This window comes from Salvelinus namaycush, unplaced genomic scaffold (genome assembly GCF_016432855.1).
Source record: "Salvelinus namaycush isolate Seneca unplaced genomic scaffold, SaNama_1.0 Scaffold2385, whole genome shotgun sequence".
NCBI lineage: Eukaryota > Metazoa > Chordata > Actinopteri > Salmoniformes > Salmonidae > Salvelinus > Salvelinus namaycush.
In genome coordinates this window covers 5,637-29,364 of record NW_024059214.1, presented here as the reverse complement: position 1 = coordinate 29,364, position 23,728 = coordinate 5,637, and the positions used below count along the sequence as shown (strand labels likewise).

General features: G+C 43.1%; 1 protein-coding gene across 1 annotated transcript; it reads left to right on the top strand.

Annotated features, from left to right (window-relative positions):
- The first annotated feature begins 1,399 nt into the window (after positions 1-1,399).
- LOC120038770 (variant surface antigen E-like) lies at positions 1,400-19,252 on the top strand. The gene is made up of 2 exons (XM_038984414.1): positions 1,400-1,415; positions 18,564-19,252. Exons 1-2 carry the CDS (start codon positions 1,400-1,402, stop codon positions 19,250-19,252), a joined length of 705 nt encoding a protein of 234 aa, XP_038840342.1.
- The last annotated feature ends 4,476 nt before the right edge of the window (positions 19,253-23,728 follow it).

Genomic DNA, 23,728 nt, shown 5'->3' with positions numbered 1-23,728 from the left:
GAGCACAATCCATCCAGGGAATTTTTTGTTGTTGAGGTCATTGTGTTTTCCATAACTTTTCTATGGGAAGCCCTATTTATGAGGAACCTGGTTGCAGTTCCTATGGCTTCCACTAGATGTCAACAGTCTTTAGAAATTGTTCAATGTTTTTCTTTTGAGAAATGAGGAAGTATGGCTGTTCTTTGTAAGTGTCACTCCAGGTGGACTCTACTGTTTTGATGCGCGTGAACTGGAGCGCGCTTCACGTTATTTTTATCCGGTATTGGAAACAGTTTATTCCGTCTTAAATTTGATCGATTATTTACATTTTAGGATACCTGAGGTTGGATTAGGAACATTTTTTAAAATGTTTGGACCAAGTTTACAGGTAAATTATTAGATACTTTGTAGTCATGTTGGGCGAGTTGGAACCGGTGTATTTCTGAATCAAATGCGCCAAATAAATTGACATTTTGGGGATATAAAGAAGGAATTTATCGAACAAAACGACCATTCATTGTGTCAATGAGACATTTGGGATTGCAAAAAGAAGATCTTCAAAGGTAAGGCTATATTGCTATTTCTGACTTTTGTGTCGCACCTGCCTGGTTGAAATATGATTTTCATGTGTTTGTATGTGGGGCGCTGTCCTCAGATAATCGCATGGTCTGCTTTCGCCGTAAAGCCTTTTTGAAATCTGAACCACATTCAGAACCACATTCCTGTAAAGCTTAGAGAGGATCTAATGTCAAAACCTCTTTGGGATAGGGGGCAGCATTGGGAAGTTTGGATGAAAAGCGTGTCTAGAGTAAACTGCCTGTTACTCAGGCCCAGAAGCTAGAATATGCATATGGTGGAAAACACTCTAAAGTTTCTAAAACTGTTAAAATAATGTCTGCGAGTATAACAGAACTCATATGGCAGGCGAACACCTGAGAAAAATCCAACCAGGAAGTGGGAACTCTAAGGTTTGTAGTTTTCAAGTGAATGCCTATCGAATATCCAGTGTCTGTGGGGTCAGATTGCACTTCCTAAGGCTTCCAGTAGATGTCAACCGTCTTTAGAAGTTGTTTCAGACTTCTATTGTGAAAGGGGAGAGAATAAGACCTGTCAAAGCAGGTGGCTCAGCTGAAAGCCTTTAGTTTAGTCTCGTGAGCGCGAGCTCCGTTCCCTTTCCTTTCTAATGAAAACAGTATTGTCCGGTTGAAACATTATTGAATATTTATGATAAAAACACCCTAAGGATTGATTAGAAACATTGTTTGACATGTTTCTACGAACTCTAATGGAACTTTTTCGTCTGTACTTTGTGCCCGCCCTTTGTGCATTTGGATTACTGGACTAAACGCGCAAACAAAAAAGGAGGCATTTGGACATAAAGTTTTACTTTATCGAACAAAACGAAAATGTATTGGCTAACATGGAGATCATCAAAGGTAAGTGATTCATTTTGACGCTATTTCTGACTTTTGTGACATCTCCCCTTGCTGGAAAATGGCTGTATGTTTTTTTGTGGCTAGGCGCTGACCTAACATAATCGCATGGTATGCTTTCGCTGTAAAGCCTTTTTAAAATCGGACACAGCGGCTGGATTAACAAGAAGTATATCTTTAATCCTATGTGTAACACTTGTACCTTTCATCAATGTTTATGATGAGTATTTCTGTAATTTGATGTGGCTCTCTGCAATTTCACCGGATGTTTGTTTGAGACAATGCATTTCTGAACATAACGCGCCAATTTCAAATGAGGTTTTTGGACTTAAAGATTAACTTTATCGAACAAAACAAACATTTATTGTATAACATGGAATCCTGGGAGTGCCACCAGATGAAGATCATCAAAGGTTAGTGATTCATTTTGACGCTATTTCTGACTTTTGTGACACCTCTCCTTGGCTGGAAAATGTCTATGGTTTTTCGTGGCTATGAGAGGATGAGAGTGGGTTAGGGTTAGGGTTAGGGTTAGGGTTAGGACAGGGAGAGGATGAGAGTGGGTTAGGGTTAGGGTTAGGGTTAGGGTTAGGACAGGGAGAGGATGAGAGTGGGTTAGGGTTAGGGTTAGGGTTAGGGTTAGGACAGGGAGAGGATGAGAGTGGGTTAGGGTTAGGGTTAGGACAGGGAGAGGATGAGAGTGGGTTAGGGTTAGGACAGGGAGAGGATGAGAGTGGGTTAGGGTTAGGACACGGAGAGGATGAGAGTGGGTTAGGGTTAGGACACGGAGAGGATGAGAGTGGGTTAGGGTTAGGGTTAGGGTTAGGGTTAAGGTTAGGACAGGGAGAGGATGAGAGTGGGTTAGGGTTAGGATTAGGGTTAGGGTTAAGGTTAGGACAGGGAGAGGATGAGAGTGGGTTAGGGTTAGGACACGGAGAGGATGAGAGTGGGGTAGGGTTAGGACAGGGAGAGGATGAGAGTGGGTTAGGGTTAGGGTTAGGGTTAGTGTTAGGGTTAGGGTTAGGACAGGGAGAGGATGAGAGTGGGTTAGGGTTAGGACAGGGAGAGGATGAGAGTGGGTTAGGGTTAGGACAGGGAGAGGACGAGAGTGGGTTAGGGTTAGGACAGGGAGAGGACGAGAGTGGGTTAGGGTTAGGACACGGAGAGGACGAGAGTGGGTTAGGGTTAGGACACGGAGAGGACGAGAGTGGGTTAGGGTTAGGGTTAGTGTTAGGACAGGGAGAGGATGAAAGTGGGTTAGGGTTAGTGTTAGGGTTAGGGTTAGGACAGGGAGAGGATGAGAGTGGGTTAGGGTTAGGGTTAGGACAGGGAGAGGACGAGAGTGGGTTAGGGTTAGGACAGGGAGAGGACGAGCGTGGTTTAGGGTTACGGTTAGGACAGGGAGAGGACGAGAGTGGGTTAGGGTTAGGGTTAGGACAGGGAGAGGACGAGAGTGTGTTAGGGTTAGGACAGGGAGAGGACGAGAGTGGGTTAGGGTTAGGACAGGGAGAGGACGAGAGTGAGGGAGCTGAGACAGCTTTAAACAGGCTAGATGAAACTCTAGCAGCCCTGGTGGCATCTGGTGACTCTGCTGGCTCAAAGAATCAATAGCAAGATGGAAACTGTCCTCTCTTACCCATCAATGCGTCCACCCCTCCATCCACACATATACTGTGTGGACCAAACATTAGGAACACCTACTCTTCCATGACATAGACTGACCAGGTGAATCCAGGTGAAAACTATGATCCCTTATTGGTGTCACCTGTTACATCCACTTCAAACCAGTGTAGATGATGAAGGGGAGGAGACACGTTAAATAAGGGATTTAAGCCCTGTTACATCCTCTTCAATCATTGTAGATGATGAAGGGGAGGAGACAGGTTAAATAAGGGTTTAAGCCCTGTTACATCCTCTTCAATCATTGTAGATGATGAAGGGGAGGAGACTGGTTAAATAAGGGTTATAAGCCCTGTTACATCCTCTTCAATCATTGTAGATGATGAAGGGGAGGAGACTGGTTAAATAAGGGTTTAAGCCCTGTTACATCCTCTTCAATCATTGTAGATGATGAAGGGGAGGAGACAGGTTAAATAAGGGTTTAAGCCCTGTTACATCCTCTTCAATCATTGTAGATGATGAAGGGGAGGAGACTGGTTAAATAAGGGTTTTAAGCCTTGAGACAATTGATACATGGATATGTGTGTGTGCCAATCAGAGGGAGAATAGGCAAGACAAAAGATTGAAGTGCCTTTGGATGGGGTATGGTAGTAGGTGCCAGGTGCAGCGGTTTGAGTGTGTCAAGAACTGGTCGACCACCCTAAGGACATCCATGAACGGAGGGTGGGGGGAGGGGGGGGGGGGTGCAGCTCAATATCAGGATGGTGTTCCTAATGCTTTGTACACTCAGTTTACACTCTCTCTCTCTCTGACAGTCTCTCCCACCCTCGCCTCCCTGCCCATCCAGCTGACCACCCCAGTAGCAGTGTAACAGTGTCCTCTCTCTGTGTCCCAGAAGGCCAAAGCAGATTGCGCAGCCATTCTCCAATCCCCCGGTCACTGTTTAGGTTTCAGCCTCCATTTACTCCTCTATAGATCTCTTCACGCTAATGACTTTCAAGTGGTTTAGACAGTTGTAGACAGCTTGTTGGAGGGGCATCTGCCACATGCTTTACTAAGCCATTCAGAGTTACATTGATTAATGGGACTGGGGGTCAAAGGGCAGGGTGATTGTGGCTGACCAGAAACAAATACATCCAAAGACCGACTGGCTTTTCATTGGGTTCTTTAACCCAGTTGGTATGATGTCATAATGGTAATGGTAAGGGCTTTAACCCAGTTGGTATGATGTCATAATGGTAATGATAAGGGCTTTAACCCAGTTGGTATGATGTCATAATTGTAATGATAAGGGCTTTAACCCAGTTGGTATGATGTCATAATGGTAATGGTAAGGGCTTTAACCCAGTTGGTATGATGTCATAATGGTAATGATAAGGGCTTTAATCCTAGAGGTAGAATACATTTCAGTAACAGTTGGTATTATGTCATCAGGATAATGGTAATGATAAGGGCTTTAATCCTAGAGATAGAATACATTTCAGTAACAGTTGGTATTATGTCATCAGGATAATGGTAATGATAAGGGCTTTAATCCTAGAGGTAGAATACATTTCAGTAACAGTTGGTATTATGTCATCAGGATAATGGTAATGATAAGGACTTTAATCCTAGAGGTAGAATACATTTCAGTAACAGTTGGTATTATGTCATCAGGATAATGGTAATGGTAATGATAAGGGCTTTAATCCTAGACGTAGAATACATTTCAGTAACAGTTGGTATTATGTCATCAGGATAATGGTAATGATAAGGGATTTAATCCTAGAGGTAGAATACATTTCAGTAACAGTTGGTATTATGTCATCAGGATAATGGTAATGATAAGGGCTTTAATCCTAGAGGTAGAATACATTTCAGTAACAGTTGGTATTATGTCATCAGGATAATGGTAATGGTAATGATAAGGGCTTTAATCCTAGAGGTAGAATACATTTCAGTAACAGTTGGTATTATGTCATCAGGATAATGATAATGATAAGGGCTTTAATCCTAGAGGTAGAATACATTTCAGTAACAGTTGGTATTATGTCATCAGGATAATGGTAATGGTAATGATAAGGGCTTTAATCCTAGAGGTAGAATACATTTCAGTAACAGTTGGTATTATGTCATCAGGATAATGGTAATGGTAATGATAAGGGCTTTACTCCTAGAGGTAGAATACATTTCAGTAACAGTTGGTATTATGTCATCAGGATAATGGTAATGATAAGGGCTTTAATCCTAGAGGTAGAATACATTTCAGTAACAGTTGGTCTTATGTCATCAGGATAATGGTAATGATAAGGGCTTTAATCCTAGAGGTAGAATACATTTCAGTAACAGTTGGTATTATGTCATCAGGATAATGGTAATGATAAGGGCTTTAATCCTAGAGGTAGAATACATTTCAGTAACAGTTGGTATTATGTCATCAGGATAATGGTAATGGTAATGATAAGGGCTTTAATCCTAGAGGTAGAATACATTTCAGTAACAGTTGGTATTATGTCATCAGGATAATGGTAATGATAAGGGCTTTAATCCTAGAGGTAGAATACATTTCAGTAACAGTTGGTATTATGTCATCAGGATAATGGTAATGATAAGGGCTTTAATCCTAGAGGTAGAATACATTTCAGTAACAGTTGGTATTATGTCATCAGGATAATGGTAATGATAATGATAAGGGCTTTAATCCTAGAGGTAGAATACATTTCAGTAACAGTTGGTATTATGTCATCAGGATAATGGAAATGATAAAGGATTTAATCCTAGAGGTAGAATACATTTCAGTAACAGTTGGTATTATGTCATCAGGATAATGGTAATGATAATGATAAGGGCTTTAATCCTAGAGGTAGAATACATTTCAGTAACAGTTGGTATTATGTCATCAGGATAATGATAATGATAAGGGCTTTAATCCTAGAGGTAGAATACATTTCAGTAACAGTTGGTATTATGTCATCAGGATAATGGTAATGATAATGATAAGGGCTTTAATCCTAGAGGTAGAATACATTTCAGTAACAGTTGGTATTATGTCATCAGGATAATGGTAATGATAAGGGCTTTAATCCTAGAGGTAGAATACATTTCAGTAACAGTTGGTATTATGTCATCAGGATAATGGTAATGATAAGGGCTTTAATCCTAGAGATAGAATACATTTCAGTAACAGTTGGTATTATGTCATCAGGATAATGGTAATGATAAGGGCTTTAATCCTAGAGGTAGAATACATTTCAGTAACAGTTGGTATTATGTCATCAGGATAATGGTAATGATAAGGGCTTTAATCCTAGAGGTAGAATACATTTCAGTAACAGTTGGTATTATGTCATCAGGATAATGGTAATGATAAGGGCTTTAATCCTAGAGGTAGAATACATTTCAGTAACAGTTGGTATTATGTCATCAGGATAATGGTAATGATAAGGGCTTTAATCCTAGAGGTAGAATACATTTCAGTAACAGTTGGTATTATGTCATCAGGATAATGGTAATGATAAGGGCTTTAATCCTAGAGGTAGAATACATTTCAGTAACAGTTGGTATTATGTCATCAGGATAATGGTAATGATAAGGGCTTTAATCCTAGAGGTAGAATACATTTCAGTAACAGTTGGTATTATGTCATCAGGATAATGGTAATGGTAATGATAAGGGCTTTAATCCTAGAGGTAGAATACATTTCAGTAACAGTTGGTATTATGTCATCAGGATAATGGTAATGATAATGATAAGGGCTTTAATCCTAGAGGTAGAATACATTTCAGTAACAGTTGGTATTATGTCATCAGGATAATGGAAATGGTAATGGCTTTAATCCTAGAGGTAGAATACATTTCAGTAACAGTTGGTATTATGTCATCAGAATAATGGTAATGATAAGGGATTTTTATTTTTCTAGGTTCATTTGAAGAAAATAACAAGTCTAAGACCTTGTCTCTCTACATCATGTTGACCCTAACCCTTCAGTTGAAGAAAATAACAAGTCTAAGGCCTTGTCTCTCTACATCATGTTGACCCTAAGCCTAACCCTTCAGTTGAAGAAAATAACAAGTCTAAGGCCTTGTCTCTCTACATCATGTTGACCCTAACCCTAACCCTTCAGTTGAAGAAAATAACAAGTCTAAGGCCTTGTCTCTCTACATCATGTTGACCCTAAGCCTAACCCTTCAGTTGAAGAAAATAACAAGTCTAAGACCTTGTCTCTCTACATCATGTTGACCTTAACCCTAACCCTTAAGTTGAAGAAAATAACAAGCCTAAGACCTTGTCTCTCTACATCATGTTGAACCTAACCCTTCAGTTGAAGAAAATAACAAGTCTAAGACCTTGTCTCTCTACATCATGTTGACCCTAACCCTTCAGTTGAAGAAAATAACAAGTCTAAGACCTTGTCTCTCTACATCATGTTGACCCTAACCCTTTAGTTGAAGAAAATAACAAGTCTAAGGCCTTGTCTCTCTACATCATGTTGACCCTAACCCTTCAGTTGAAGAAAATAACAAGTCTAAGGCCTTGTCTCTCTACATCATGTTGACCCTAACCCTTCAGTTGAAGAAAATAACAAGCCTAAGACCTTGTCTCTCTACATCATGTTGACCCTAACCCTAACCCTTCAGTTGAAGAAAATAACAAGTCTAAGACCTTGTCTCTCTACATCATGTTGACCCTAACCCTTCAGTTGAAGAAAATAACAAGCCTGTGACCTTGTCTCTCTACATCATGTTGACCCTAACCCTTTAGTTGAAGAAAATAACAAGTCTAAGGCCTTGTCTCTCTACATCATGTTGACCCTAACCCTAACCCTTCAGTTGAAGAAAATAACAAGCCTAAGACCTTGTCTCTCTACATCATGTTGACCCTAACCCTAACCCTTCAGTTGAAGAAAATAACAAGTCTAAGACCTTGTCTCTCTACATCATGTTGACCCTAACCCTAACCCTTCAGTTGAAGAAAATAACAAGTCTAAGACCTTGTCTCTCTACATCATGTTGACCCTAACCCTAACCCTTCAGTTGAAGAAAATAACAAGCCTAAGACCTTGTCTCTCTACATCCTGTTGACCCTAACCCTAACCCTTCAGTTGAAGAAAATAACAAGTCTAAGACCTTGTCTCTCTACATCATGTTGACCCTAACCCTAACCCTTTAGTTGAAGAAAATAACAAGTCTAAGACCTTGTCTCTCTACATCCTGTTGACCCTAACCCTAACCCTTCAGTTGAAGAAAATAACAAGTCTAAGACCTTGTCTCTCTACATCATGTTGACCCTAACCCTTTAGTTGAAGAAAATAACAAGTCTAAGACCTTGTCTCTCTACATCATGTTGACCCTAACCCTTCAGTTGAAGAAAATAACAAGCCTAAGACCTTGTCTCTCTACATCGTGTTGACCCTAACCCTTTAGTTTAAGAAAATAACAAGTCTAAGACCTTGTCTCTCTACATCGTGTTGACCCTAACCCTTCAGTTGAAGAAAATAACAAGTCTAAGGCCTTGTCTCTCTACATCGTGTTGACCCTAACCCTAACCCTTCAGTTGAAGAAAATAACAAGTCTAAGACCTTGTCTCTCTACATCGTGTTGACCCTAAGCCTAACCCTTCAGTTGAAGAAAATAACAAGTCTAAGACCTTGTCTCTCTACATCATGTTGACCCTAACCCTAACCCTTTAGTTGAAGAAAATAACAAGCCTAAGACCTTGTCTCTCTACATCGTGTTGACCCTAACCCTTCAGTTGAAGAAAATAACAAGTCTAAGACCTTGTCTCTCTACATCATGTTGACCCTAACCCTTCAGTTGAAGAAAATAACAAGTCTAAGACCTTGTCTCTCTACATCATGTTGACCCTAACCCTTCAGTTGAAGAAAATAACAAGTCTAAGACCTTGTCTCTCTACATCATGTTGACCCTAACCCTTCAGTTGAAGAAAATAACAAGTCTAAGACCTTGTCTCTCTACATCATGTTGACCCTAACCCTAACCCTTCAGTTGAAGAAAATAACAAGTCTAAGACCTTGTCTCTCTACATCATGTTGACCCTAACCCTTCAGTTGAACAAAATAACAAGCCGAAGACCTTGTCTCTCTACATCATGTTGACCCTAACCCTTCAGTTGAAGAAAATAACAAGTCTAAGGCCTTGTCTCTCTACATCATGTTGACCCTAACCCTTCAGTTGAAGAAAATAACAAGTCTAAGACCTTGTCTCTCTACATCATGTTGACCCTAACCCTTCAGTTGAAGAAAATAACAAGTCTAAGACCTTGTCTCTCTACATCATGTTGACCCTAACCCTTCAGTTGAAAAAAATAACAAGTCTAAGACCTTGTCTCTCTACATCATGTTGACCCTAACCCTTCAGTTGAAGAAAATAACAAGTCTAAGACCTTGTCTCTCTACATCATGTTGACCCTAACCCTTCAGTTGAAAAAAATAACAAGCCTAAGACCTTGTCTCTCTACATCATGTTGACCCTAACCCTTCAGTTGAAGAAAATAACAAGTCTAAGACCTTGTCTCTCTACATCATGTTGACCCTAACCCTTCAGTTGAAGAAAATAACAAGCCTAAGACCTTGTCTCTCTACATCATGTTGACCCTAACCCTTCAGTTGAAGAAAATAACAAGTCTAAGGCCTTGTCTCTCCACATCATGTTGACCCTAACCCTAACCCTTCAGTTGAAGAAAATAACAAGCCTGTGACCTTGTCTCTCTACATCGTGTTGACCCTAACCCTTCAGTTGAAGAAAATAACAAGTCTAAGACCTTGTCTCTCTACATCATGTTGACCCTAACCCTTCAGTTGAAGAAAATAACAAGCCTAAGGCCTTGTCTCTCTACATCATGTTGACCCTAACCCTAACCCTTCAGTTGAAGAAAATAACAAGTCTAAGACCTTGTCTCTCTACATCATGTTGACCCTAACCCTTCAGTTGAAGAAAATAACAAGTCTAAGACCTTGTCTCTCTACATCGTGTTGACCCTAACCCTTCAGTTGAAGAAAATAACCTGTTTGGGCTGCAGGGGCAGTATTGAGTAACCAGATAAAAGGTGCCCATTTCAAACGGCCTCGTACTCAATTATTGCTCGTACAATATGCATATTATTATTACTATTGGATAGAAAACACTCTCTAGTTTCTAAAACCGTTTGAATTATATCTGTGAGTCAAACAGAACTCATTTGGCACAAACTTCCTGACCAGGAAGTGGAAAGTCTGAAATCGAGGCTCTGTTCTTCTTCCTGCCTATAAATGGGCATGATACGTATGAGTATACATGCACTCTATAGACCTTCCCCTGGATGTCAAGAGGCGGTGAGAGAAGAAATGTAGTGTTTATCTTGGTCTGAAGTGGAATACAAGCTCTTTGTATGACGTGTCCCCCATTTCCGGTACTCTGGAGAGCGCGAGGTGGTACCTGGATTTGCCTTCTGTTTAGCTGCCGTTATAGACGACTACTATATCCGGCTTTGATTTTATTGTGACCATATCATCGTAAAGTCATCGTAAAGTATGTTTTTTCAATATAGTTTAATCAGATTATTGAAATTTTTTCGGGAGTTTTGCCGTGTTCCGTTCTCTGACTTTGTTGACGATGGAGAGATCCGTGCCACTTGGCTAGTGTGCTTGCTAATTCAAGAGGGAAAATGGACGTTCTAAATCCAAACAACGATTGTTCTGGACAAAGGACACCTTGTCCAACATTCTGATGGAAGATCAGCAAAAGTAAGAAACATTTTATGATGCTATTTCATATATCTGTCGTAGATGTGAACTAGTCGTCGGCGCCCAGGTTTTGGGTACTCTAGCTATACCGAAGCTGGATGTCGTAATGAAGTTATTTTTTAGAATTCTAAAAAAACACTGCGATTTCATTAAGAACTAATGGATCTATCATTTCCTATACAACATGTATTTTTTAGTTATGTTTATGAATAGCTATTTGGTCAGAATATGTGTGTCAGAAAAAGTGTCAGAAAAAAGTCCGGACGTTGTGGGAAAAAGTAGCTACGTTAGCAGAATGTATAACCACTGATTTCAGCTCTAAATATGCACATTTTCGAACAAAACATAAGTGTATGTATAACCTGATGTTATAGGACTGTCATCTGATGAAGAATATCAAGGTTAGTAAAAATTATATATCTTTTGCTTGTTTGTTACGATCGCTAACCTTTTGCTACTGGGAAATGGCTTGTGTTTCTGGCTATTGTGGTAAGCTAATATAACGCTATATTGTGTTTTCGCTGTAAAACACTTAATAAATCGGAAATATTGGCTGGAATCACAAGATGCCTGTCTTTCATTTGCTGTACACTATGTATTTTTCAGAAATGTTTTATGATGAGTAATTAGGTATTTGACGTTGGTGTCTGTAATTATTATGGCTGCTTTCGGTGCAATTTCTGATTGTAGCTGCAATGTAAACTATGATTTATACCTGAAATATGCACATTTTTCCAACAAAACATAGATTTATTGTATAACATGTTATAAGACTGTCATCTGATGAAGTTGTTTGTTGGTTAGTTTGGTTGGTTCTTGGTTAGTTAGGTTGGCTTTGTGCATGCTACCTGTGCTGTGAAAAATGTCTGTCCTTTTTTGTATTTGGTGGTGAGCTAACATAAATATACGTGGTGTTTTCGCTGTAAAACATTTAAAAAATCGGACATGTTGGCTGGATTCACAAGATGTGTACCTTTCATTTGCTGTATTGGACTTGTTAATGTGTGAAAGTTAAATATTTAAAAAATATATTGTTTGAATTTCGCGCCCTGCACTTGGACGGGCTGTTGTCATATTGAGCCCGACACCGGCCTGCACTTGAGCTGGATGTTGTCATAAGTGTACCGGTGCCGGGCTGCAGCCATAAGAAGATAACAAGCCTAAGGCCTTGTCTCTCTACATCATGTTGACCCTAACCCTAAGGCCTTGTCTCTCTACATCATGTTGACCCTAACCCTAAGGCCTTGTCTCTCTACATCATGTTGACCCTAACCCTAAGGCCTTGTCTCTCTACATCATGTTGACCCTAACCCTAAGGCCTTGTCTCTCTACATCATGTTGACCCTAACCCTAAGGCCTTGTCTCTCTACATCATGTTGACCCTAACCCTTCAGTTGAAGAAAATAACAAGTCTAAGACCTTGTCTCTCTACATCATGTTGACCCTAACCCTTCAGTTGAAGAAAATAACAAGTCTAAGGCCTTGTCTCTCTACATCATGTTGACCCTAACCCTAAGGCCTTGTCTCTCTACATCATGTTGACCCTAACCCTAAGGCCTTGTCTCTCTACATCATGTTGACCCTAACCCTAAGGCCTTGTCTCTCTACATCATGTTGACCCTAACCCTAAGGCCTTGTCTCTCTACATCATGTTGACCCTAACCCTAAGGCCTTGTCTCTCTACATCATGTTGACCCTAACCCTAAGGCCTTGTCTCTCTACATCATGTTGACCCTAACCCTAAGGCCTTGTCTCTCTACATCATGTGGACCCTAACCCTAAGGCCTTGTCTCTCTACATCATGTTGACCCTAACCCTAAGGCCTTGTCTCTCTACATCATGTGGACCCTAACCCTAAGGCCTTGTCTCTCTACATCATGTGGACCCTAACCCTAAGGCCTTGTCTCTCTACATCATGTTGACCCTAACCCTAAGGCCTTGTCTCTCTACATCATGTGGACCCTAACCCTAAGGCCTTGTCTCTCTACATCATGTTGACCCTAACCCTAAGGCCTTGTCTCTCTACATCATGTTGACCCTAACCCTAAGGCCTTGTCTCTCTACATCATGTTGACCCTAACCCTAAGGCCTTGTCTCTCTACATCATGTTGACCCTAACCCTAAGGCCTTGTCTCTCTACATCATGTTGACCCTAACCCTAAGGCCTTGTCTCTCTACATCATGTTGACCCTAACCCTAAGGCCTTGTCTCTCTACATCATGTTGACCCTAACCCTAAGGCCTTGTCTCTCTACATCATGTGGACCCTAACCCTAAGGCCTTGTCTCTCTACATCATGTTGACCCTAACCCTAAGGCCTTGTCTCTCTACATCATGTTGACCCTAACCCTAAGGCCTTGTCTCTCTACATCATGTTGACCCTAACCCTAAGGCCTTGTCTCTCTACATCATGTTGACCCTAACCCTAAGGCCTTGTCTCTCTACATCATGTTGACCCTAACCCTAAGGCCTTGTCTCTCTACATCATGTTGACCCTAACCCTAAGGCCTTGTCTCTCTACATCATGTTGACCCTAACCCTAAGGCCTTGTCTCTCTACATCATGTTGACCCTAACCCTAAGGCCTTGTCTCTCTACATCATGTTGACCCTAACCCTAAGGCCTTGTCTCTCTACATCATGTTGACCCTAACCCTAAGGCCTTGTCTCTCTACATCATGTTGACCCTAACCCTAAGGCCTTGTCTCTCTACATCATGTGGACCCTAACCCTAAGGCCTTGTCTCTCTACATCATGTTGACCCTAACCCTAAGGCCTTGTCTCTCTACATCATGTTGACCCTAACCCTAAGGCCTTGTCTCTCTACATCATGTTGACCCTAACCCTAAGGCCTTGTCTCTCTACATCATGTTGACCCTAACCCTAAGGCCTTGTCTCTCTACATCATGTTGACCCTAACCCTAAGGCCTTGTCTCTCTACATCATGTTGACCCTAACCCTAAGGCCTTGTCTCTCTACATCATGTTGACCCTAACCCTAAGGCCTTGTCTCTCTACATCATGTTGACCCTAACCCTAAGGCCTTGTCTCTCTACATCATGTGGACCCTAACCCTAAGGCCTTGTCTCTCTACATCATGTTGACCCTAACCCTAAGGCCTTGTCTCTCTACATCATGTTGACCCTAACCCTAAGGCCTTGTCTCTCTACATCATGTTGACCAGTCACAAACACAATAGTTAACAGTGTTTTTATCCATAATGTCAACAGTCAGTCAGACAGCAACACTCAACCTAAAGCCTTAAGCAGATCTGATTGACATTACGGTTATTTAATCAAATGTCAATCCACGTACATTTATAATGCACTCGTCAAATTCAAATACAGACACGTTGATTTACCCCACAAACCAACGCCCGATATTTACAATGAACAGTCAGCGTGTTTTCAGTCAATAGTTTTGAGAAATAAATGTCTGTCCATGAACGTTGTGGAGAAATGAAACATCCTGTTTATGATCTGTCAGTCGGAGGCGGTGTGAGGTGCATATCCGGAGAACCAACGTTTCACATTTCTGAGATCCCTTGCCATTTGAAATATAATTGGCTGTAGTGTTGTGTTGAGTAAGGGTCTGCTTTACGAGCTGCTACAGAGCTGCCAGAGGTTTAAGGTTTGATAAAATGGTGCTGACATAATGTCAGGCTGTACGTGTCAGAACAATAACAGTAGAATAAATTATCTCTCTCTCTGATGGAGATCTCACCAAGATGTAAAGTGTTGGTCCCATGTTTCATGAGCTGAAACAAAAGATCCCAGAAATGTTCCATACGCACAAAAAGCTTATTTCTCTCAAATGTTGTGCTCAAATATGTTTACATCCCTGTCAGTGAGCATTTCTCCTTTACCAAGATAATCCATCCACCTTACAGGTGTGGCATATCAAGAACTTGATTAAACAGCATGATCATTACATAGGTGCCCCTTGTGCTGGGGACAATAAAAGGCCACTCTAAAATGTGCAGTTTTATCACACAACACAATTCCACAGATTAGAGGTTCAGGTTTAGAGGTTCAGGTTTAGAGGTTCAGGTTCAGGTTCAGGTTTAGAGGTTCAGGTTCAGGTTCAGGTTTAGAGGTTCAGGTTCAGGTTTAGAGGTTCAGGTTCAGGTTTAGAGGTTCAGGTTCAGGTTTAGATGTTCAGGTTCAGGTTCAGGTTTAGAGGTTCAGGTTCAGGTTCAGGTTAAGAGATTCAGGTTCAGGTTCAGGTTTAGGTTCAGGTTTAGAGGGAGCATGCAACTGGCATGCTGACTACAGGAATGTTCACCAGAGCTGTTGCCAGAGAACTTAATGTTAATTTCTCTTCCATAAACCGCCTCCAACCTAATTTTATAGAATGTGTCAGTAAGTCCAACCAGCCTCACAATATGGTGTGGTATGGGTGAGTGGTTAGCTGATGTCAACGTTGTGAACAGCCTCATGGTGGGGGTGGGGTTATGGTGGGTGAGTGGTTTGCTGATGTCAACGTTGTGAACAGCCCCATGGTGGTGGTGGGGTTATGGTGGGTGAGTGGTTTGCTGATGTCAACGTTGTGAACAGCCCCATGGTGGCGGTGGGGTTATGGTGGGCGTGGGGTTAGCTGATGTCAACGTTGTGAACAGCCCCATGGTGGGGGTGGGGTTATGGTGGGTGAGTGGTTTGCTGATGTCAACGTTGTGAACAGCCCCATGGTGGCGGTGGGGTTATGGTGGGCGTGGGGTTAGCTGATGTCAACGTTGTGAACAGCCCCATGGTGGCGGTGGGGTTATGGTGGGTGAGTGGTTTGCTGATGTCAACGTTGTGACCAGCCTCATGGTGGCGGTGGGGTTATGGTGGGTGAGTGGTTAGCTGATGTCAACGTTGTGAACAGCCCCATGGTGGTGGTGGGGTTATGGTGGGTGAGTGGTTAGCTGATGTCAACGTTGTGAACAGCCCCATGGTGGCGGTGGGGTTATGGTGGGTGAGTGGTTAGCTGATGTCAACGTTGTGAACAGCCCCATGGTGGTGGTGGGGTTATGGTTTTGTTACGGGTTTTTGTTTTTCCATGTATGTTTTGAGGTTGGACTTTAGCACGTACAGCTCGTTAGCACGTATGGCACACCGATTGGTGTCATTTTGATAGTCAGTATGTGTTACAGCTGTGCTGGTTGCCATCTCACTAGTTGGACGGTGCATTTTGATAGTCAGTATGTGTTACAGCTGTGCTGGTTGCCATCTCACTAGTTGGACGGTGCATTTTGATAGTCAGTATGTGTTACAGCTGTGCTGGGTTAGGGTTAGGGTTAGGGTTAGGGTTAGGGTTAGGGTTAGGGTTAGTTAACCCATCTCACTAGTTGGACGGTGTTAGGGTTAGGGTTAGTTAACCCATCTCACTAGTTGGACGGTGTTTCACCTGAAACCCCAACAGTTTTGTTTTGGTTATTGTCAGCTGGTCTTTGTTAGTTTCCCCTTCTAACCCTGACCCTAACCCTGACCCTAACCCTAACCCTGACCCTAACCCTAACCCTAACCCTAACCCTAACCCTAACCCTTCTGTTTGAGTGACAGTTTTGTTTTGGTTATTGTCAGCTGGTCTTTGTTAGTTTCCCCTTCTGTTTGAGTGACCGTTCAGGTTTTCTTGCTGGGGAACGAAACAGTATGGGCAGCCATAAACTACGGACAACAAATACAATTGCATGTTGAATGCACTAACACTAATGCCCATTGTGAGGCCCAATGTATTACCAGTCAGGTGAAATCAATAGAATTGGGCCTAATTTATTTATTTTGATGGACTGATTCCCTCATATGAACCAGACCTCAGTCAAATCTTAGAAATTGTTGACCAGTAGTACTGTAGAGAACCATTCACCACCAGACCAGTAGAGAACCATTCACCACCAGACCAGTAGAGAACCATTCACCACCAGACCAGTAGAGAACCATTCACCACCAGACCAGTAGAGAACCATTCACCACCAGACCAGTAGAGAACCATTCACCACCAGACCAGTAGAGAACCATTCACCACCAGACCAGTAGAGAACCATTCACCACCAGACCAGTAGAGAACCATTCACCACCAGACCAGTAGAGAACCATTCACCACCAGACCAGTAGTACTGTAGAGAACCATTCACCACCAGACCAGTAGTACTGTAGAGAACCATTCACCACAAGACCAGTAGAGAACCATTCACCACCAGACCAGTAGTACTGTAGAGAAACATTCACCACCAGACCAGTAGAGAACCATTCATCACCAGACCAGTAGTACTGTAGAGAACCATTCACCACCAGACCAGTAGAGAACCATTCACCACCAGACCAGTAGTACTGTAGAGAAACATTCACCACCAGACCAGTAGTACTGTAGAGAACCATTCACCACCAGACCAGTAGTACCGTAGAGAACCATTCACCACCAGACCAGTAGTACTGTAGTGAACCATTCCAACATGTATCAGATAGTATTGATGTGTTAATGCTGCTCCAACATGTATCAGATAGTATTGATGTGTTAATGCTGCTCCAACATGTATCAGATAGTATTGATGTGTTAATGCTGCTCCAACATGTATCAGATAGTATTGATGTGTTAATGCTGCTCCAACATGTATCAGATAGTATTGATGTGTTAATGCTGCTCCAACATGTATCAGATAGTATTGATGTGTTAATGCTGCTCCAACATGTATCAGATAGTATTGATGTGTTAATGCTGCTCCAACATGTATCAGATAGTATTGATGTGTTAATGCTGCTCCAACATGTGTCAGATAGTATTGATGTGTTAATGCTGCTCCAACATGTATCAGATAGTATTGATGTGTTAATGCTGCTCCAACATGTATCAGATAGTATTGATGTGTTAATGCTGCTCCAACATGTGTCAGATAGTATTGATGTGTTAATGCTGCTCCAACATGTATCAGATAGTATTGATGTGTTAATGCTGCTCCAACATGTATCAGATAGTATTGATGTGTTAATGCTGCTCCAACATGTATCAGATAGTATTGATGTGGTAATGCTGCTCCAACATGTATCAGATAGTATTGATGTGTTAATGCTGCTCCAACATGTATCAGATAGTATTGATGTGTTAATGCTGCTCCAACATGTATCAGATAGTATTGATGTGTTAATGCTGCTCCAACATGTATCAGATAGTATTGATGTGTTAATGCTGCTCCAACATGTATCAGATAGTATTGATGTGTTAATGCTGCTCCAACATGTATCAGATAGTATTGATGTGTTAATGCTGCTCCAACATGTATCAGATAGTATTGATGTGTTAATGCTGCTCCAACATGTATCAGATAGTATTGATGTGTTAATGCTGCTCCAACATGTATCAGATAGTATTGATGTGTTAATGCTGCTCCAACATGTATCAGATAGTATTGATGTGTTAATGCTGCTCCAACATGTATCAGATAGTATTGATGTGGTAATGCTGCTCCAACATGTATCAGATAGTATTGATGTGTTAATGCTGCTCCAACATGTATCAGATAGTATTGATGTGTTAATGCTGCTCCAACATGTATCAGATAGTATTGATGTGTTAATGCTGCTCCAACATGTATCAGATAGTATTGATGTGTTAATGCTGCTCCAACATGTATCAGATAGTATTGATGTGTTAATGCTGCTCCAACATGTATCAGATAGTATTGAAGTGTTAATGCTGCTCCAACATGTATCAGATAGTATTGATGTGTTAATGCTGCTCCAACATGTATCAGATAGTATTGATGTGGTAATGCTGTTCCAACATGTATCAGATAGACAGCCTTGCAGACTCCTGCTGCTTTATAACATGGTGGACTAGCTAACAACACAGCCCAACACAGTGGACCAACACAGTGGACCAACACAGTGGACCAGCACAGTGGACCAACACAGTGGACCAACACAGTGGACCAGCACAGTGGACCAACACAGTGGACCAACACAGTGGACCAACACAGTGGACCAACACAGTGGACCAACACAGCGGACCAGCACAGCGGACCAACACAGTGGACCAACACAGCGGACCAACACAGTGGACCAGCACAGTGGACCAACACAGTGGCCCAACACAGTGGACCAGCACAGTGGACCAACACAGTGGACCAACACAGTGGACCAGCACAGTGGACCAGCACAGTGGACCAACACAGTGGACCAACACAGTGGACCAACACAGTGGACCAGCACAGTGGACCAGCACAGTGGACCAACACAGTGGAACAACACAGTGGACCAACACAGTGGACCAACACAGTGGAACAACACAGTGGACCAACACAGTGGACCAACACAGTGGACCAGCACAGTGGACCAGCACAGTGGACCAACACAGTGGACCAACACAGTGGACCAACACAGTGGACCAGCACAGTGGACCAACACAGTGGACCAACACAGCGGACCAGCACAGCGGACCAACACAGTGGACCAACACAGCGGACCAACACAGTGGAACAACACAGTGGAACAACACAGTGGACCAACACAGTGGAACAAAACATGTGATATTAATTAGTCAGCCTTAAAGATAAACTCGGGGATCTTAAGGACAACAAATGTGTAACATATTGCACATAAATTGCACAATTCGCAACATATCACACAAAATGGATGAAGTAAGTAGTACACAAAATGGATGAAGTAGTACACAAAATGGATGAAGTAGTACACAAATGGATGAAGTAGTACACAAAATGGATGAAGTAGTACACAAAATGGATGAAGTAGTACACAATTGGATGATAGTACACAAAAAAAAGGGACTACTTTTGGCTCGTGAGCACCACTTTCAAAACTTCTGGCTCAAATCGCACAACAGTTTGAGAGTGCATCTTTAATTGGACTCTGTGCAGAGCAGGGACCCACCTGGAACCAAAAAGGGTTCTCCAAAGGGGTTCTCCTATGGGGACAGCTGAAGAACCCATTTAGGTTCTTCATAGCACCTTTTATTCCAAGAGTGTAGCAGCTCTTAAAGATAGTGTTTCCTCCATATTAACTTCTGGTAGTAGGTGGGACCTGATGGAAACAGGTCAGCTAACAAATCACCAGGGTTACAACTTCTGCTTTCTGATTAATGTGGGGTCAGGACTTACAAACCCTTTTAATTTGATTCCACGGCCAGATAAAAAGGGATCATTCAGGAGGCCTTTCCCACCGAGAGAGCCTGAGAGCCTGCTAGACTACATACGCTGAGCTGAAACTCTCTAATTCCCTGTGATGGTTCCTTGGGGAGCTCTTTTCTCTCCATTCGTCTTCACTCCTCCTCTCCTTCTCTCTTCAAGTCCACTATGATCTTGTCAGAGACGGAGAGATGATTAACCGGCTGCGGCATGCTGTATTATAGTATATCCTGTGTTTATGTGATCAATGAAGAGCAGAGCATTAGGCTGCTCAGAGTTAATGTGACCATTTCACTTCAATAACACATTATTGACAGGAGAGGAACCATGGGAGGGACAGGGAGGGGGGCCAGGCTGGCCCAGGAGGGGAAGACCAAGGGAGGGGGACTAGGAGAAGGGGGCCAGGGAGGGGACCAAGGAAGGGGGGCCAGGGTGAACCAAGGAGTGGAGCCAGGGAGGGGGACTGACAGAGAGAGGGGGGCCAGGGAGGGGGACCCTGGCCCTCCTCCATGCTCCCCCTCCTGGTCCAGCCTGGCCCTCCTGCATGCTCCCCCTCCTGATCTGAACCCTGGCTGGACCATGGAGGAGGGTCAAAGAAGGGGTACTGGGAAGGAGATTAGGGTGGGGGACTGGGAGAGTGGCGAAAGGGAGGGAGAGCAGGGAGGAGGGCATGGTTGGACCAGGAGGGGGAGCAGGGAGGAGAGCCAGGCTGGACCAGGAGGGGGAGCAGGGAGGAGGGCCAGGCTGGACCAGGAGGGGGAGAATGGAGGAGGGCCAGGCTGGACCAGGAGGGGGAGCAGAGAGGATGATGGTCTGGTTTAGTCTGAAGAACACAGAGAGAGGATGATGGTCTGGTTTAGTCTGAACCACACAGAGAGAGGATGATGGTCTGGTTTAGTCTGAACCACACAGAGAGAGGATGATGGTCTGGTATAGTCTGAACCACACAGAGAGAGGATGATGGTCTGGTTTAGTCTGAAGAACACAGAGAGAGGATGGATGGTCTGGTTTAGTCTGAAGAACACAGAGAGAGGATGATGGTCTGGTTTAGTCTGAAGAACACAGAGAGGATGGATGGTCTGGTTTAGTCTGAAGAACACAGAGAGAGGATGATGGTCTGGTTTAGTCTGAAGAACACAGAGAGAGGATGATGGTCTGGTTTAGTCTGAACCACACAGAGAGAGGATGGATGGTCTGGTTTAGTCTGAACCACACAGAGAGAGGATGATGGTCTGGTTTAGTCTGAACCACACAGAGAGAGGATGATGGTCTGGTTTAGTCTGAACCACACAGAGAGAGGATGATGGTCTGGTTTAGTCTGAACCACACAGAGAGAGGATGATGGTCTGGTTTAGTCTGAACCACACAGAGAGGATGGACGGTCTGGTTTAGTCTGAACCACACAGAGAGGATGATGGTCTGGTTTAGTCTGAAGAACACAGAGAGAGGATGGATGGTCTGGTTTAGTATGAACCACACAGAGAGAGGATGATGGTTTGGTTTAGTCTGAACCACACAGAGAGAGGACGATGGTCTGGTTTAGTCTGAACCACACAGAGAGAGGATGGATGGTCTGGTTTAGTCTGAACCACACAGAGAGAGGATGATGGTCTGGTTTAGTCTGAACCACACAGAGAGAGGATGATGGTCTGGTTTAGTCTGAACCACACAGAGAGAGGATGGATGGTCTGGTTTAGTCTGAACCACACAGAGAGGATGATGGTCTGGTTTAGTCTGAAGAACACAGAGAGAGGATGGATGGTCTGGTTTAGTATGAACCACACAGAGAGAGGATGGATGGTCTGGTTTAGTATGAACCACACAGAGAGAGGATGATGGTCTGGTTTAGTCTGAAGAACACAGAGAGAGGATGGATGGTCTGGTTTAGTCTGAACCACACAGAGAGAGGATGGATGGTCTGGTTTAGTCTGAACCACACAGAGAGAGGATGATGGTCTGGTTTAGTCTGAACCACACAGAGAGAGGATGATGGTCTGGTTTAGTCTGAAGAACACAGAGAGGATGGATGGTCTGGTTTAGTCTGAACCACACAGAGAGAGGATGATGGTCTGGTTTAGTCTGAAGAACACAGAGAGAGGATGATGGTCTGGTTTAGTCTGAACCACACAGAGAGAGGATGATGGTCTTGTTTAGTCTGAACCACACAGAGAGAGGATGGATGGTCTGGTTTAGTCTGAAGAACACAGAGAGAGGATGGATGGTCTGGTTTAGTCTGAACCACACAGAGAGAGGATGATGGTCTGGTTTAGTCTGAACCACACAGAGAGAGGATGATGGTCTGGTTTAGTCTGAACCACACAGAGAGAGGATGGATGGTCTGGTTTAGTCTGAAGAACACAGAGAGAGGATGATGGTCTGGTTTAGTCTGAAGAACACAGAGAGAGGATGGATGGTCTGGTTTTGTCTGAAGAACACAGAGAGGATGGATGGTCTGGTTTAGTCTGAACCACACAGAGAGAGGATGATGGTCTGGTTTAGTCTGAACCACACAGAGAGAGGATGATGGTCTGGTTTAGTCTGAAGAACACAGAGAGAGGATGGATGGTCTGGTTTAGTCTGAAGAACACAGAGAGAGGATGATGGTCTGGTTTAGTCTGAAGAACACAGAGAGAGGATGATGGTCTGGTTTAGTCTGAAGAACACAGAGAGAGGATGATGGTCTGGTTTAGTCTGAAGAACACAGAGAGAGGATGATGGTCTGGTTTAGTCTGAACCACACAGAGAGAGGATGGATGGTCTGGTTTAGTCTGAACCACACAGAGAGAGGATGATGGTCTGGTTTAGTCTGAACCACACAGAGAGAGGATGGATGGTCTGGTTTAGTCTGAAGAACACAGAGAGAGGATGATGGTCTGGTTTAGTCTGAACCACACAGAGAGGATGGATGGTCTGGTTTAGTCTGAACCACACAGAGAGAGGATGATGGTCTGGTTTAGTCTGAACCACACAGAGAGAGGATGATGGTCTGGTTTAGTCTGAAGAACACAGAGAGGATGGATGGTCTGGTTTAGTCTGAACCACACAGAGAGAGGATGATGGTCTGGTTTAGTCTGAACCACACAGAGAGAGGATGATGGTCTGGTTTAGTCTGAAGAACACAGAGAGAGGATGATGGTCTGGTTTAGTCTGAAGAACACAGAGAGGATGATGGTCTGGTTTAGTCTGAACCACACAGAGAGAGGATGATGGTCTGGTTTAGTCTGAACCACACAGAGAGAGGATGGATGGTCTGGTTTAGTCTGAAGAACACAGAGAGAGGATGATGGTCTGGTTTAGTCTGAAGAACACAGAGAGGATGGATGGTCTGGTTTAGTCTGAAGAACACAGAGAGGATGATGGTCTGGTTTAGTCTGAAGAACACAGAGAGAGGATGATGGTCTGGTTTAGTCTGAACCACACAGAGAGAGGATGATGGTCTGGTTTAGTCTGAAGAACACAGAGAGAGGATGATGGTCTGGTTTAGTCTGAACCACACAGAGAGAGGATGATGGTCTGGTTAGTCTGAAGAACACAGAGAGAGGATGATGGTCTGGTTTAGTCTGAACCACACAGAGAGAGGATGATGGTCTGGTTTAGTCTGAACCACACAGAGAGAGGATGGATGGTCTGGTTTAGTCTGAACCACACAGAGAGAGGATGATGGTCTGGTTTAGTCTGAAGAACACAGAGAGAGGATGATGGTCTGGTTTAGTCTGAAGAACACAGAGAGGATGGATGGTCTGGTTTTGTCTGAAGAACACAGAGAGGATGGATGGTCTGGTTTAGTCTGAACCACACAGAGAGAGGATGATGGTCTGGTTTAGTCTGAACCACACAGAGAGAGGATGATGGTCTGGTTTAG